At 39.9% G+C, this 16,847-nt stretch overlaps 3 protein-coding genes across 4 annotated transcripts; 1 reads left to right on the forward strand and 2 right to left on the reverse strand.

The window, feature by feature from the left end:
* Positions 1-718: 718 nt before the first annotated feature.
* LOC143217511 (uncharacterized) lies at positions 719-7,886 on the reverse strand. The gene is made up of 8 exons (XM_076441891.1): positions 3,781-7,886; positions 3,519-3,581; positions 3,233-3,436; positions 2,509-2,830; positions 2,243-2,387; positions 1,740-1,819; positions 1,609-1,680; positions 719-1,512 (listed from the first exon to the last, which is right to left on the reverse strand). Exons 1-8 carry the CDS (start codon positions 3,922-3,924, stop codon positions 1,259-1,261), a joined length of 1,284 nt encoding a protein of 427 aa, XP_076298006.1. The 5' UTR covers positions 3,925-7,886; the 3' UTR covers positions 719-1,258.
* Positions 7,887-8,938: 1,052 nt separating this feature from the next.
* LOC143217510 (uncharacterized) lies at positions 8,939-12,646 on the reverse strand. Of its 2 annotated transcripts, XM_076441889.1 has the most exons (12): positions 11,663-12,646; positions 11,270-11,529; positions 11,094-11,194; positions 10,607-10,935; positions 10,466-10,513; positions 10,359-10,391; positions 10,220-10,252; positions 10,101-10,133; positions 9,869-9,901; positions 9,672-9,792; positions 9,445-9,604; positions 8,939-9,361 (listed from the first exon to the last, which is right to left on the reverse strand). In XM_076441889.1, exons 3-12 carry the CDS (start codon positions 11,100-11,102, stop codon positions 8,985-8,987), a joined length of 1,176 nt encoding a protein of 391 aa, XP_076298004.1. In that variant the 5' UTR covers positions 11,103-11,194; positions 11,270-11,529; positions 11,663-12,646; the 3' UTR covers positions 8,939-8,984. The 2 variants fall into 2 exon arrangements, with proteins under 2 accessions (XP_076298004.1, XP_076298003.1); XM_076441888.1 differs by having other exon boundaries at positions 11,094-11,529.
* Positions 11,579-13,941, forward strand: LOC143217512 (uncharacterized). Its single transcript, XM_076441892.1, has 6 exons — positions 11,579-12,189; positions 12,274-12,474; positions 12,600-12,698; positions 12,766-12,925; positions 13,009-13,528; positions 13,612-13,941. The coding sequence occupies exons 2-5, from the start codon at positions 12,421-12,423 to the stop codon at positions 13,389-13,391; spliced, it is 696 nt and encodes a 231-aa protein (XP_076298007.1). The 5' UTR covers positions 11,579-12,189; positions 12,274-12,420; the 3' UTR covers positions 13,392-13,528; positions 13,612-13,941.
* The last annotated feature ends 2,906 nt before the right edge of the window (positions 13,942-16,847 follow it).

Here is a 16,847-nt window from a genome sequence, read left to right on the forward strand (position 1 = left end):
GTCTATCCGTGACACACTATCAGGTGGCCCGGTGGCCCGAGAGTGGCTCGACTTCGTCGAGCGCGTTCAGACGTCAGACAGAAGCGGACAAGTTCGTGCGAACGCAGAATTGAATCTCGAGTAGCGCGAAAACTCGCTCGCCCGAACTTGTCCGATTCTTTCCGATCCCGCCCGACGAGATCGAGAGACTCCCGGGCAGCTCGAAACCCCTTGGCAGCCCGATGCACTCGGTTAGCTTGAAACGCGCTCGAGCCGAAAATTATAAATTTCAACACTCTACACCTACCGAACCTTAAAAGTAACTGGTAAATGTTTCTTTGTATGAAAGTGATGAGATTGATTTTATTTAGACTTTATGCAGCTCTCCTTGTAATATGTTATAATGTATTGGCTCGTTCGGAAAGTCATTTCGTTTTCTCCTTTGCTGAAGAAACAATTCAATTCAATTTGATTTCTATTTCTTGCAATCGATATAGTAAATTTTTATTTTGCAGAAAGATCCGCAGTCTATCTGTGACACACCATCGGGTGGCCTGGTGGCCCGAGAGTGGCTCGACTTCGTCGAGCGCGTTCAGACGTCAGACAGAAGCGGACAAGTTCGTGCGAACGCAGAATCGAATCTCGAGTAGCGCGAAAACTCGCTCGCCCGAACTTGTCCGATTCTTTCCGAACCCGCCCGACGAGATCGAGACACTCCCGGGCAGCCCGATGCACTCGGGTAGCTGGAAACGCGCTCGAGCCGAAAATTATAAATTAAGTTTCTTTTCCCTTCTACGACACATTTTTTTTGCACGAAGACGTTTCAACCCTCTACACCTACCGAACCTTAAAAGTAACTGGTAAATGTTTCTTTGTATGAAAATGATGAGATTGATTTTATTTAGACTTTATGCAGCTCTCCTATTGTATATGTTAATGTATTAGCTCGTTCGGAAAGTCATTTCGTTTTCTCCTTTGCTGAAGAAATAATTCAATTCAATTTAGTTTCTATTTCCTGTAATCGACGCTGACATTTTTTATTTTGCAGAAAGATCCGCAGTCTAGTAATGACAAACGGAAGCATTGCCATCCCTACACGATAAACAAAATTACTTTCCGAACGACCTGATAGTATGTAGTATGTAATTTAAATAAAAATATTAATTTTTGTCAGTAAAAAGAAAGACTGCTGCTGCTGCTGCTACACATTTGTACAATAGACATTTACTTTACCGACATCTTAATGTGGAAGATCCACATCAGCGCGACCAGCTCTGTATCACCTTACCGGGGCGAGAGACCCCCTGCTCCCTAGTACAAGGCCTGTACGTGCCTGTATGGCGCTGCGTACGGCATTCGAAACATTGGCGCGACTGTGTTGCCCTCTTACGGTGAGGCAAAATCCCCCACCGTTTTCCGTGCAGCCTCGCGGCAGCAGGGATCCAAAACGCGACATTGCTGCCCGGTGCAGCCCTGGTTGTCTGGGTGAAGTCGTACCTGGTAACGTTTTTGCATGCATCCATTCTAGTTTATCTTTAACAACAAATTATATACGGAGAGAACATTATAATATATATAATATCTACAATCGATAATACGTACTACATAATATAAAATTAATTTATTTACCGGTTTCTGTAGGATTATAAGTTGTTTTGGCAAAAGAGTTAGCATCAGCAATTTCGTCATTAATATCTTCATCTGTACAAAAAGTATTTTAATTCTATGAGGTAGCTTTAAAATTATCAATATATATTTACCTGCCAATGCACTGATTTGATTGATTTTAAAAATTGTGTCTTTATGATGAAATATATTTAAAAACTCCTCTAGAGATAATCTACAAAATCATATAAATTTATAAACATATATGTAGGATTTCCCTATTTTATATTATTTCGGTGGCGATCGAGTTAGCTAATCGATCTACGCGGGCGGGGAAGCAATAAAAGGATCGACTCTTACGATAACTGTTTAATAATATAATGAAGAAATAAAAAAGGTAGAACAAAGATTCAATGACAACTTTACAAGGCGACGACCGGCGAGAGACTGCCGTTCTCGCTTCTTCCACGCCTTTTTCAACCGTCTTCGCCTATCGTTTGTTTCGATAAACGGCAGGCGAATTCATCTGTTAAACTTTTTCGTGGAACGCGCGTTCCGCTTGCTTTCGGCGGGACGCGCGTTTCGCTTGTTTCTCGCGAGAATTTACACCTCCCACATATATACAATAAAAATAATTATAAATAGAAAGAATGTTAACCTTCCAGTATCAAATTCAGCTTGAGCTTTAGCAATTTTTTTCCTTCGACTAATATTTTCACGAGTACGTGGTTTTCGAGACGCTACACCATTTTGTAGCCGATTCAAATCTAATTCTTGATCCATAAGCAAATCTCTTATTTTTTCTAAAATTTAATAACATTTAACTACATACTGCCGCATATTTAGAGTAACATGACAATGATGTAAGTATATAGTTATTAAATTATAAATAAATTGATTGCAAAAAATTAAATAATACTATACCTAGAAATGCCCAAACGTTTATGTTCTGTTTTCCTAATTTTTGACCAGCAACATTATGGAAAGACTCTGCAATATTGTTAGTGCGCACCGGACAATTGTATACGCTTACTTGCGATGCCATTTTTAACCAATTAATTCGCATGTAAGTCATAAATAAAAGAACATTGGGGAAATTACTTGCTATGTTGTCTGCCTCTTTTTGTATAATTAATAAGGCTTCTTGAAATTTTGTTTCAGGTACTAAAGCCAAAGACATTGACATACGCAGAACAGTATTAGGTACATTAGTCAAACCAAGTTTGCGCCACTTTCGCAGAATAGCCTGCGATATATCGTACATATATGTATGACAAAAAATGTAGCTTTCTATGGTATGGTATGGACATGATATTTGGTCCCCTCAGGGTTTCAAATTCATTTACCAATCCTCTCCTTTTTCCACTCTCACCATCGCCTTTTCAGCGGGACCTACTGTTTATGGTGGGTTCCGAACCACCTTTTGCCAACAACACGTGAAAAACACCCTGGGTGGGTCACTTTCCGGTTTTTGACCAGACGGTCACCCATCCTAGTGCCGGTCACGTTCCACGTTGTTTAACTTCGGTGATCTAACGAGAACCGGTGCTTTCAACGGGACTACGGTTGTTGGCAAAATGTAGCTTTCTATACATAGACAAAATTGTAATTTATATGATAATATATAACTTCAAACAGTATCACCAACCTGACAATAGTGAAACCAGCAACCATGTATATGCGCATTAGGGAATAACTCATTTAGAGTTGTAACAGCAGCTGCTTCATAATCACTCATTATGAATCTTATATTATTTGGTAATTCGGGTATTAAAGTAAATATTTGTTTCCATATGGCAGTATACATCGCAGCCGTCCGTGTTTCGCACAGTACAAGTATAGTTGCAATACCCTGCAGAGAAGCAATTCTTTATGTTTGTGAAGGAGCATTGGATACAATTTAAGAAGTAAATCCAATATAAATTATGTTTTACATTATCCATGTAGCGTATATGGATGGTGTAGAGCTGTCCCATGTGTGGCTTCTTGGGTAAAACCTAAAATTACAGACGACTATTATTATCTACTATTATTATTATTAACTATTATTATCATATATACACAGTAAGTTTACTTTGAAAAGTCTGATATTCTTGATATAAACATTTAAGTTAAATAGCTTCTGTAATATATAGAGTTTAAGTTAATTAAATTGTTAAACAAAAACATTATATCTAAGAGTTTTATGCTACTTACTGCAAATGTTCCATCAACGAATATTTCTTTTGAATTCTTTAATCCTTCTAGCAAGCCGTCAGTTGTAATTATAACAGCAAATTCGTCTTTTAATGACTTCACAACAGATATTTTTAGTTTTTCCAATGGTTGATAAGTTTTCATCTGATCATACAAAATTTCTAAGGATTGCGGAATTGTGGGTTTGAAATTAGCTCTCTGTCTGTGCAACGTTGGTCTTAATTTTGAAAATGAACAGTAAGCTGCAGTATCTGGATGTCTTTAAATAAATATTTGTATAACATTTCAGTGAATTTATATATATGTGACACTGTCAACAATTAATTTCAGTGATTTCTTAATATGTTTTAAAAACCCCCACACACTCTAAAAATTTAACACAAACTAACTCCATATGGTTGTTCTTTCCTGTGTACATCTGCTATTCCAAATCAATTCTACAACATATTAAAAAATCTTTGAAATCTGTAAGAGTGTCACATATCGATAGATAGATAAATATTTGTTCAAAATATTTGGAGAAAATATAAAAAAAAGTTGATAAAAGAAACACATAAGAAAAGTAAGCATAAACATACTTTCTACAAACATCATCAAATATTTGTTTAAATGGGATCAATGTCTCCCGACTCAGCTTCATCATTTCCTCTATCATAAAATGCTGCGTAGCAATATATTCTTGCCCAGGGTGGTTATGGGGTTTTAATAGCGTAATAGTCCCATCGCTGAGAACCATCACAGCCCCACAACATCGTGTGGTGCGTCGTGTGTTGCAACGATAAATATTTTCACTGCGATGATCTTTATTGTACACGTAATCGTTGTGTACAAAGACAAAAGAACCTTTCACTTTACCTGCGATTTTTTCCATCTATTAACAGTATGATTACTTTGAGAGAAACAAAATATTATCGGCAATACAATGAATTTTAAACAGCCATAATTCAACATATGTAAAAAAATTGGTAAAACATTGACGACACGGTAAAATTACGATTACACATTTTATAGAATGAATATGAAAATACGATCATTACCTAGAATATAATTGATTCTAACAATATTGTATTGTAATATTCGTTAGCTACGCGTTGCGTGCGTCAGATGAAATAACAAATGGTGGTCGCTGACTAAACAAATGATTCTGAAGAACATAAAAATGAAAATATGGTCGATGATATTATCGCTGACAAAGATAGAAACTTTCCGTAAAATTAGTTCTAACAAAGAATGTTGTTAAAAATTTGTTTGAATGCTGCACCGCGCGATACACAGCATACGACGACCGAACACAGCAGGTTGGATCCTGACATTTTACTATAACTCTTGAACCATCAGAGATATCGGGATGAAATTTGCACTAAAATTTATTAAAAAATGTTTCTTATCTACTGATAATTATTATTTATTCTTCATATTATGAATATTTCAAGACATACAAAGAATAGAAAGTTAAATTATCAATGCTTTTTACCGTTAGAACATTGTCATTGCAATAATCAGGATCTGACCGTGTGTTCCAATTAAAATAGTTCAGCTAGTAATTCTGCTTCGTACACCACATGTAAAAGAAAAATATAAAAAATCACAAAGTATTGTATTCATTACTCAGAAAAATGATTATATTTTATAGGCAAAAAATACTTATCTAAATTATCTTTTTCACACAGAATTATTCCGGAGCTGTGAAAGCAATTCTACATATTCGTGTAATTTTTCAGTCCTTCGCTCTTCGTTGTCACTATTTTAATTCGCAATCACATTAATTTCAAAAATTTAATAATCCACGAATTCCGTTGCATGTCTTATATTTACATTTAATTGATGTACTCTTCTTTCATAAACTTATATATTTTAACAGAACTGTTTAGAGTTGAGATTACTATATTCCCATTTTTTATTGTTATAGAAACTTATGTACGTATCTACATATTATAATTCTACAAATACATTTGAATTCTACCCAGCACTGCTTATTTAATCTTTCCTTTAATTATTACATACAAGCTTTCTTACTTTCTATATCTACTTACTTTCCTTTACTTATTTCATACATTGGCACGCACAAATTACGGAGCGGTTATGATAATTTAAAATACAAGAATTAAAACTCAACCGCAAGGTTTACTTCTCACATTATATTATGTAGTTAAAATGACAAGTAAAAGGGATTATGTATCTATATCAAAGAAGGTACATCTGATTGGGGAAATTCAGTATACATTTACAGTTATCATTCTAAACGCTGCTGTGACATTACACGCTGATTAACTGGTTTAAAAAAGATTGTATAAAGCACGATCATATATGTCGCGTATAAACTTCAATTATTAATGCTTTCTATCTAAGAATATAATGGTTTTCAAGATCACAAGTTACATATTACTCACCGTGAGAACATTTTTCTTGCAATAATCAGGATCTGACCGCGCGTTCCAATTAAAATAGTTCAGCTAGTAGATCTGCTTTGTACACCACATGTAAAAGAAAAATATAAAAAATCACAAAGTATCGTATTCATTACTCAGAAAAATGATAATATTTTATAGGCAAAAAATACTTATCTAAATTATCTTTTTCACACAGAATTATTCGGGAGCTGTGAAATCAATTCTATACATTCGTGTAATTTTGTAGTCCTTCGCTCTTCGTTGTCAATATTTTAATTCACAATCACATTAATATTAAAAATCGAACAATCTACTCATTTTTCCGTGGCACGTGTTATATCTACATATAATTAATGTACTCTTCCTGCACAAATTTACTATCGAAACCATATATCGAGTAAAAACATTATAACCTAAAATTTATTGCACACTCCAAAAACCATTCATTTCTACACTTCAAACATTAATTGGTCCCGGTACATGCGACAGACCCATCACAAGAATTCCTAACAAACATTTGGCACTTCAGATCAAGCACAGATAACACGACATTATGACAACGTGGTTGCAATTCCACGTATGTCAAACTTACAAAGTCCAATGCTTACACCACATTCGAAATCCACGAACCAGATTGTTTACTTTATAAACAAGTATTTATAAATGAAAAAAAAACAGAACTGTTAAGAGTCGAGTTTACAATATTCCCATTTTTTATTGTTATAGAAACTTATGTACGTATCTACATATTATAATTCTACAAATATATTTGAATTCTACCCAGCACTGCTTATTTAATCTTTCCTTTAATTATTACATACATGCTTTCTTACTTTCTATATCTACTTACTTTCCTTTACTTATTTCATACATTGGCACGCACAAATTACGGAGCGGTTATGATAATTTAAAATACAAGAATTAAAACTCAACCGCAAGGTTTACTTCTCACATTATATTATGTAGTTAAAATGACAAGTAAAAGGGATTATGTATCTATATCAAAGAAGGTACATCTGATTGGGGAAATTCAGTATACATTTACAGTTATCATTCTAAACGCTGCTGTGACATTACACGCTGATTAACTGGTTTAAAAAAGATTGTATAAAGCACGATCATATATGTCGTGTATAAACTTCAATTATTAATGCTTTCTATCTAAGAATATGATGGTGTTCAAGATCACAAGTTACATATTACTCACCGTGAGAACATTTTCCTTGCAATAATCAGGATCTGACCGTGCGTTCCAATTAAAATAGTTCAGCTAGTAGATCTGCTTCGTACACCACATGTAAAAGAAAAATATAAAAAATCACAAAGTATCGTATTCATAACTCAGAAAAATGATAATATTTTATAGGCAAAAAATACTTATCTAAATTATCTTTTTCACACAGAATTATTCGGGAGCTGTGAAATCAATTCTATACATTCGTGTAATTTTTCAGTCCTTCGCTCTTCGTTGTCAATATTTTAATTCACAATCACATTAATATTAAAAATCGAACAATCTACTCATTTTTCCGTGGCACGTGTCATATCTACATATAATTAATGTACTCTTCCTGCACAAATTTTATCTCTTAATGAGTAAAAACATTATAACCTAAAATTTATTGCACACACCAAAAACCATTCATTTCTACACTTCAAAAATTAATTCGTCAAGGTGTATTTGGCAGATCCTTCACAAGAATTCATAAACCTACCCAGCCAACCAAAAATCTAAATTTGGTCGACCTCCTGTGCGCGCATATGCCGAGCTAGTGTCATCCGTAGGACTAGGGTTTGGACATGGGCATGAGGTCGGCATCAGGTCGGCACGAATCGGCCGAATGTGCCTTTGTGGCAGCACTGTCGCACCGATGTAGCGCATGCCGAATATCGTTTTACAGGGCAGCACCGTCAGCGAGCGTAGCTCGCACTAATGTGGCAGATGGCGGCGAAGTAAATCTCTATCGTACCAAATATACAGCACTTGTTCCTTTTATTCACATTCATTCTCGACAATTCGAAATATGTATACCCATACCAGAGAGTATAATACAAATTTTATTTATTTCTCACATTTGTTATTTTTCCTAGACTGCGGATCTTTATGCGAAATAAAAATTGTCTGCATCGATTGCAAGAGACACAATCTAAAATTTGCATTGCCGTACAATTTTCTTTACACTTCAATTTCAACTAATTTACATTTAAATTCATATTAAATACACTTATATTTTAATGTTAAAATATTAAGAATTTTCAATTTAGATTACTAGATATCGCAGGAAGTTGGTGGGTGAAGGGATTCTAAACGAACACAAAGCAGGTAATAATTAATAAATATTATATTTTTTAATTTATTTTCATTTTAGTTTTCTTTATTATTACTCGACTTAGATTTTTACATATCAGGGATTCGCTGTACATACACAGGCACACCTGGGCCATGGAAATTTCATTTCTCTAAAAGCATATCTTCTGGTTGAGATTTCTGGTCGAGTCTAGACCGTGACCCATATTTTCCTGATTCTGCGCCTCTTCTCCGGAACGACGTGCTCCTTCAGGATAACTCAAACATCCATGTGTGGTTAAATAATCTGGAAAAATATTAATACATTTATATTAATTAATTATAATTATTACATGCTAACGATGTCATATATAGCCTCGTGTTACTTACTCCTTTTCCTTTTGCACGCGTAGCCAATAGATTTCCGCATTACCCTGGAGGTACTATTGACAATGCGTTTTTTTTTCAGTGGTATCCCCAGTAGGCCTACTCCACTATTTATAAAAGGTCGTCAGTTATCGTCAACGTCACGTGTCGTTGTACTCCGGTTCGAGGTACTCTAAGTCGGTGCCGTCACCGTGTTCGGCACGGAGGTACTCGTAGACGGCACCATCGTCATTATCGTCAAAGACGTAGTTAATAACGTCGCCGTTTCCGTGACAGTGGTCGTCGTCGTCGTCCTTGTTGTCGTCTTCGTCCTTGTCGTCGTCGTCGTCGTCGTCGTCGTCGTCGTCGCAGCCTGTCCAGCAAGCGCGGGCGTCGGCTACGGCGAGGGCGTCGGCGGAGGGTTCACGTGCCGATGGCCGTGCCGCCCGTTGCTTTGCGGCTTTGAGCGCCGCCTTCCCGGCCTCCGCGAAATCAGCCTCCGTAGCCTTTGGATACGCGGCTGACCGGAACGTAGCTTCTGTAACATTCATTTAAATAAATATATTAATCGATAAATTAATAATTACATTCTACTGAATAAGAGATGTACAATCTACTTACCGTAGATGGCCCTCACTATCCGCGTTTTATACAGCGGACGGGTTCCACGGATGCCCGTCCATGTATGCGACAATGCCACTGTGTCAGAGAGGGCATCGTCGAAACAAGCCCTGACCGCTTCTCGCAACGAGTGCCCTCCTAATTGGTGCAAATACCCAACCTGAAAAAAAATAAACATTACTTTCTATATTCATAAACTAATCCTTTATTGCAATATATATACTTACGACACTGTGGAAGTCGCTATCGGGACAATTCTCAAATTTCTGCACATCCTCTGCAGACTGTAAGGGTAGCCAGTGCGGTCGTTGCCCCAGATACTCGACCTTCAGCATCCCAGTTATCTTCCTGATGGTTGTAGAGAAATTCGTACATTAATATTAATTAATTACAATCATTATATATAAAACCACGTGTTACTTACGCCACCTTCTTTTCCAATTGCTTCATACTCATTCTAAAAAATAAAGGTTGTTAAATTATTACATTTATATTAATTAATTACAATTATTATATATATAACCACGTGTTACTTACTCCACCTTTTCCTCTAATTGCTGCAGTCCCATACTGAAACAAAGGTTGAGAAATTGATAAATTAATAAATTAATATTAATTAATTACAATTATTATATATATTACCACGTGTTACTTACTCCACCTTTTCCTCTAATTGCTGCAGTCCCATACTGAAACAAAGGTTGAGAAATTGATAAATTAATAAATTAATATTAATTAATTACAATTATTATATATATAACCACGTGTTACTTACTCCACCTTCTGTCCCAATTGCTGCAGTCCCATACTAAAACAAAGGTTGACAAATTGATAAATTAATAAATTAATAAATTAATATTAATTAATTACAATTATTACATGCTAGCGAATACATATAACCACGTGTCACTTACTCCACCTTCTGCTCCACTTGCTGCAGTCCCATACTGAAAGAAAAGGTTCATAAATTAATATTAATTAATTACAATCAATTAATTGTAATTGTTATTGTATTACTTACTCAATCCTTTGCCCCAACTGCTGAACAAGGTGCAGCAGTATCGCGATACTAAAACAAATACAAACGTGATACCATTTGCTATACAATTTAATTACAATTATTACTAAATTTAAAAACAAATGTGCAACTCGTGCTTCTCACCTGTCTTGCTGCGGAGGAGGCATCTGGAGTGTCGGAGTCGGGATGGGGATGGAAAGTGGTGTAGAAGCGGCGGAGGAAGGTTTGGGATTGTTGGACGTTGGTGAACGATTCTGGAGCAAAGGATTCGGTGGGAATTCGACGTTCACCTGCGGATCCGACGACTCCATACTGGCCTGCAGTAGTAGCAACATATCCTCGCGTGAGGGGGGGTTTTGCTGCTCCTTCGCAACGGGCTGCTTCTTGCGTATTTTGTTGGATGGCCCTGCCTTCCCCGAATCTTCTTTATATTTTGCTGGCAACTGTGGTTGCCTTTTTGGACGTTGTTGATTCTGAAATGTATGAACATTGAAAGAGAATATTAATATCATTAATCAAAGAATGGAAAGAAAAAACCAGACGATTGTCGCTGACATTCGTAGGCTGTGCGAGACACTGTAACGATACGATCAAACATTTCGTCAACTAGAAACTAAAAATTCAAGCTTACTTTATCCATGATGCTTGAAGTTTGGAGAAGTTTGAAGAAGTTTGAAGTCGCAAGTGGACGGGAGCGCTTCTCACGAACTATTGCCGGCAGTGATAGTGATGCTAGAAAAGATGTTGCTTTCACCATCAATCTGGCCACACTGCCCTCCGCTGGCTCGGCCCCCCACATTGACGTACTTGTCTTTTGTCTCGATGTTATTCGTCTGTTTTTTCGCAGAACGCGCGTTTCGCCTATTCTTCGCGGGAGGCGCGTTTCGCTTGTTTTCGCTGGACGCGCGCTTCACCTGTTTTCGCTGGACGCGCGTTTCGCCTATTCTTCGCGGGAGGCGCGTTTCGCCTGTTTTCGCGGGAGGCGCGCTTTGCCTATTCACCGCTTCTCGTTCAGTCCTCCTTCGCTTAGCTCGGTTGCAACGTCGTCGTGCCATCCAGTGCCATCACTGTGTGGTAACAGTAGGTGACACTCGTGAGTGCGATTTGACCAGCACGTAAGAGGAAGGTACTTATATATATTTTTTTTTTATATCGGTTATTCGATTTCATTTTGCCAATGCCTAGCAGAAGCTTACGAACATCGTTACCGCGGAAACCATTTCGGGAATTGAGTTCCAGTCAAAAACGGCGCGTTTTGAATGTAGTAAGAACCAAGTTGAGGTCGCGTAAAAAAGCAGCACGCCCCGCTAATGTTAGTGTACCGGATGTTCCTTCCACCAGCTTATCTTCGTTCGCGCATTCTGATGTCGAGTCTTCGCGTCAATCTATTATCGACATAGATATTGATCACGACATGCCCGGCACTTCGAGTTCTTTTCCTTCGTCAATTCCGTCGCGAAATGATACAGCCCGGCCATCTGCTGTTGCTGTGTCAGAACCCTCGTTTCGCGATAGTTTAGCCACTTGTTTCGTGGACAATAACATATCGCACACCCAGGCGAATAACATATTACGCGTTTTGCACAAATATTCGTGTTTTCGGAAGTTGCCAATAGATGCAAGAATAATAAAGAAGAATCGCGGCACTGTCGTGACGTTGCGCACATGGTCGGATATCCGTGGGACCCGCCCACTGTACTACACGCGGATAATAAGGGCCATCCACGGTAAGCATTGTACATCTTTTATTCAGTTGAATCTAATTATTAACTCTTCGATTAATATATTTATTTATCAAATGAATGTTACAGAAACTACGATCCGGCCAACCTGGTACGCGAAACCACGGACGACGGATTTCGCAGCGGCGGGGAAGGCAACCCTTGAAGCGGCAAAGCAGCGAGCACGCGGGCACTTCAATCGTCGCGAACCCTCCGCCGACGCCCTCGCCGTCACCGATGCCCGCGGATGTTGGACAGGCCGCGCCGTCCTCAACTACCAACCTGACAGAGGTGGGCATTACCTGGCGAAACAAATATTTCAAATACTATTTAAAATTCTCGACTTTATTTTAAATAAGTATTTTAAATAAGATATACAATTTCGAAAATAAAATATTTAACTGGGATGCATAAAGGTCGAGTATCTGGGGCAACGACCGCACTGGCTACCCTTACAGTCTGCAGAGGATGTGCAGAAATTTGAGAATTGTCCCAATAGCGACTTCCACAGTGTCGTAAGTATATATATTGCAATAAAGGATTAGTTTATGAATATAGAAAGTAATGTTTATTTTTTTTCAGGTTGGGTATTTGCACCAATTACGAGGGCACTCGTTGCGAGAAGCGGTCAGGGCTTGTTTCGACGATGCCCTCTCTGACACAGTGGCATTGTCGCATACATGGACGGGCATCCGTGGAACCCGTCCACTGTATAAAACGCGGATAGTGAGGGCCATCTACGGTAAGTAGATTGTACATCTCTTATTCAGTAGAATGTAATTATTAATTTATCGATTAATATATTTATTTAAATGAATGTTACAGAAGCTACGTTCCGGTCAGCCGCGTATCCAAAGGCTACGAAGGCTGATTTCGCGGAGGCCGGGAAGGCGGCGCTCAAAGCCGCAAAGCAACGGGCGGCACGGCCATCGGCACGTGAACCCTCCGCCGACGCCCTCGCCGTAGCCGACGCCCGCGCTTGCTGGACAGGCTGCGACGACGACGACGACGACGACGACAAGGACGACGACAACAAGGACGAAGACGACAACAAGGACGACGACGACGACCACTGTCACGGAAACGGCGACGTTATTAACTACGTCTTTGACGATAATGACGATGGTGCCGTCTACCAGTACCTCCGTACCGAACACGGTGACGGCACCGACTTAGAGTACCTCGAACCGGAGTACAACGACACGTGACGTTGACGATAACTGACGACCTTTTATAAATAGTGGAGTAGGCCTACTGGGGATACCACTGAAAAAAAAACGCATTGTCAATAGTACCTCCAGGGTAATGCGGAAATCTATTGGCTACGCGTGCAAAAGGAAAAGGAGTAAGTAACACGAGGCTATATATGACATCGTTAGCATGTAATAATTATAATTAATTAATATAAATGTATTAATATTTTTCCAGATTATTTAACCACACATGGATGTTTGAGTTATCCTGAAGAAGCACGTCGTTCCGGAGAAGAGGCGCAGAATCAGGAAAATATGGGTCACGGTCTAGACTCGACCAGAAATCTCAACCAGAAGATATGCTTTTAGAGAAATGAAATTTCCATGGCCCAGGTGTGCCTGTGTATGTACAGCGAATCCCTGATATGTAAAAATCTAAGTCGAGTAATAATAAAGAAAACTAAAATGAAAATAAATTAAAAAATATAATATTTATTAATTATTACCTGCTTTGTGTTCGTTTAGAATCCCTTCACCCACCAACTTCCTGCGATATCTAGTAATCTAAATTGAAAATTCTTAATATTTTAACATTAAAATATAAGTGTATTTAATATGAATTTAAATGTAAATTAGTTGAAATTGAAGTGTAAAGAAAATTGTACGGCAATGCAAATTTTAGATTGTGTCTCTTGCAATCGATGCAGACAATTTTTATTTCGCATAAAGATCCGCAGTCTAGGAAAAATAACAAATGTGAGAAATAAATAAAATTTGTATTATACTCTCTGGTATGGGTATACATATTTCGAATTGTCGAGAATGAATGTGAATAAAAGGAACAAGTGCTGTATATTTGGTACGATAGAGATTTACTTCGCCGCCATCTGCCACATTAGTGCGAGCTACGCTCGCTGACGGTGCTGCCCTGTAAAACGATATTCGGCATGCGCTACATCGGTGCGACAGTGCTGCCACAAAGGCACATTCGGCCGATTCGTGCCGACCTGATGCCGACCTCATGCCCATGTCCAAACCCTAGTCCTACGGATGACACTAGCTCGGCATATGCGCGCACAGGAGGTCGTCCAAAATTAAGCCAATCGGGACTTGAGCACCTCCGAGCGTAGATTGGACAATGATTTGCCGATCTGTGCCCTAGGCACGGTTTGCCCAAGGCACGCCTGGTTAGCTGGGTAGATATGCACTTCCATCATTTCCATCTGCCATCGGCCGCATTTCCATCTGCGTTCAAAATTACTGTAAGCAATTCTATTTGTGCACGATTCGCGTGTGTGCAATTTTACATTTTATGTGTGCCCAATAAAGATGAATCCAATTCTATTTGTGCGCAATCGAGATGTGTCCGATTCTTCTTGTGCGCAATCGAGATGTGTCCGATTCTTCTTGTGCGCAATCGAGATGTGTCCGATTGTACTTGTGCCCAATCATGCTGTGTCCAAAAGATATGTGCGCAATGTGCATGTGGGCAATCGTATTGTGGGCAACTGAGCGCCTCCCCGATGGCCTCCCGGAAAATTCGGGAAGGCGATATACCTTTAATTCCCAGTTGGCCGTAACTTTTTGGATGACGTCAAATTAGTGAAAAATCAAAGTTTCTTTGTCGCCGTATAGCTCGAGAACGGGTCGACGGGTGCCGGCGAGAGTAGGCTCGTCGGACGGAGAACGCGGAGACGAAGGTTTACCGCGCGAAAAATTCGCGAAAAATTTTTTACGTGTGCATCGGTACCGCGCGTCTACCTCGGCGGAGGATAACTTACCGACCACCACCGGCAGTGGTCGGTAACGCTCGGGGGGTATAAGCTGCCGCGTTAAAAATGAAACCCGAATTTCGGCGCTTCCACGGTTCAGGGCTGAAAAGGGCCCGAAAGAATATAACTGATTCAAACATTCGAATTTAACGCCAACTGCGCGACGCTGACTTCGCATCGGTGGTGAGTGCCGCCACAGTCGCCGCGTTTACTCTACCTTAATAGTTGAGCGAATCGACTTGTAACTTCGAGCTTACGAATCCGATTCTACGTTTAGGCTTACATGTTCCATTCATTTTAAAGGGAGGGGGGTTGGGGGGGGAGGATGTCGATGACAGACCAATCGCGCGCCTCCCCGCCACCATCGTCGCTACCGACGACCTCGAACAAGAGCCGAGGCGAGCGGGGCCGAAGGCCCGATGGCCTCCCGGAAAATTCGGGAAGGCGTGTTACGTCCGATGACGTAGTGCGTAGTTATAAGACTATATAATCATGTATTATCATATATATATATATATTGCTAGCAATAAGTACACACCCATTGTAACACGAACATAATAGTTATAAGTGCATGTTACCGTCGTGCGTAAGCGATCCACGCACCGCCTATTCTCCGCTCTATCTTTCATTTTCCTTTCCCATTCCACTCATAAATCTTATTCCAAACCCAATCCCGTCAACTGTCCCTGTTGCCACGCGACGCTCGGTAGTACGTCATCGCGCCAGCGATCCCTACTCCTCGCGTTAGCGCTCCCTGACCTGCCAACCATTCCCACTCCTAATTACCCACTCCATTGACACCTCCCAAATCTAAGGAGCTCAATGGAGCATCCCATTCTTTTTAGCAGTTCCATTCCGGACTCCACCTGGAGTCATCCCCTCTCTTCTCAATCTCGCGTTCTAGTTCTTGCGTTATTAACATTAAGTATTCTGTGTAGCCGTCAACGGCATATTTCTTCAGTTCCTTTTTATTAAAGTTCACATTTGCATTTAAATCGACCTCTAATCATTCCGACTCCCTAACACTCGTCGTATGTGGTATCGAATCCTTCGTTGCATTCTTCACACAGATTCTTTATATATTGTGTGACAGAGCCCATCAGGTAGCTCGGTACAATCTACGGATTCTGTGTGAAGCCAGCTATTGTTTCCACTAACGTAAATTCATGCTTGTTACCCGCACGATACCACATGCCTCGTCGCGCCGGGCGTAAGTACCAATTGAAGAAGCTCCTCCGCGACTACTTCCGCGAAGAGGCCGTCAAAGACGAATTCACTAGAGTCATCGGTGTGCGCGGAGTTCCGATAATCATTCGCGATACGACATTCACAGGGAAAGTTCGCATCGTTCCGATCCAGAAGGAGCAGATTCCCTGGAGGGCACCTGTTCGACTTTCGCTGCAGCCTATCGATCTCGTCAGAGATCGATCCTCCTATCAGTCAGCTGAGCACGCTGCCTACCCGGCTCCCCAAGACTAACGAAGGCTGGGGGATTCATATTACGAGAACGGCGACCAGTATCGCTGTTGACTAGGTCAGGGTCCGGCCCTCGACCTCGCTCGAGACCGATCTTCTTATCTGCCGGCCGAGCGCGTGGCACGCCCGACTCACCCAAGGCGAACGGAGCCCGGAACGATCATCTTACGAGAGCGGCGGCTAGTATCGTTATTGTCTAGGTCAAGCTCCGGTGAGTGCTATC

The sequence above is a fragment of the Lasioglossum baleicum genome, chromosome 17 (assembly GCF_051020765.1).
Source record: "Lasioglossum baleicum chromosome 17, iyLasBale1, whole genome shotgun sequence".
Classification (NCBI taxonomy): domain Eukaryota; kingdom Metazoa; phylum Arthropoda; class Insecta; order Hymenoptera; family Halictidae; genus Lasioglossum; species Lasioglossum baleicum.

Excerpts from the sequence above, each read along its gene's own strand:
- LOC143217511 (XM_076441891.1), bottom strand. The coding sequence starts at position 3,924 with ATGAAAACTTATCAACCATTGGAAAAACTAAAAATATCTGTTGTGAAG. Across the intron at positions 3,582-3,780 it reads TCGTTGATGGAACATTTGCA|GTTTTACCCAAGAAGCCACA; the intron begins GTAAGTAGCATA and ends CTGTAATTTTAG. Across the intron at positions 1,681-1,739 it reads TCAAATCAGTGCATTGGCAG|ATGAAGATATTAATGACGAA; the intron begins GTAAATATATAT and ends CTTTTTGTACAG.
- LOC143217510 (XM_076441888.1), bottom strand. The coding sequence starts at position 11,261 with ATGTGGGGGGCCGAGCCAGCGGAGGGCAGTGTGGCCAGATTGATGGTG. Across the intron at positions 9,902-10,100 it reads CAATTAGAGGAAAAGGTGGA|AATGAGTATGAAGCAATTGG; the intron begins GTAAGTAACACG and ends TTTATTTTTTAG. Across the intron at positions 9,793-9,868 it reads CAATTGGAAAAGAAGGTGGC|GAAGATAACTGGGATGCTGA; the intron begins GTAAGTAACACG and ends TACAACCATCAG.
- LOC143217512 (XM_076441892.1), top strand. The coding sequence starts at position 12,421 with ATGCCCGCGGATGTTGGACAGGCCGCGCCGTCCTCAACTACCAACCTG. Across the intron at positions 12,699-12,765 it reads ATAGCGACTTCCACAGTGTC|GTTGGGTATTTGCACCAATT; the intron begins GTAAGTATATAT and ends ATTTTTTTTCAG. Across the intron at positions 12,926-13,008 it reads GATAGTGAGGGCCATCTACG|AAGCTACGTTCCGGTCAGCC; the intron begins GTAAGTAGATTG and ends TGAATGTTACAG.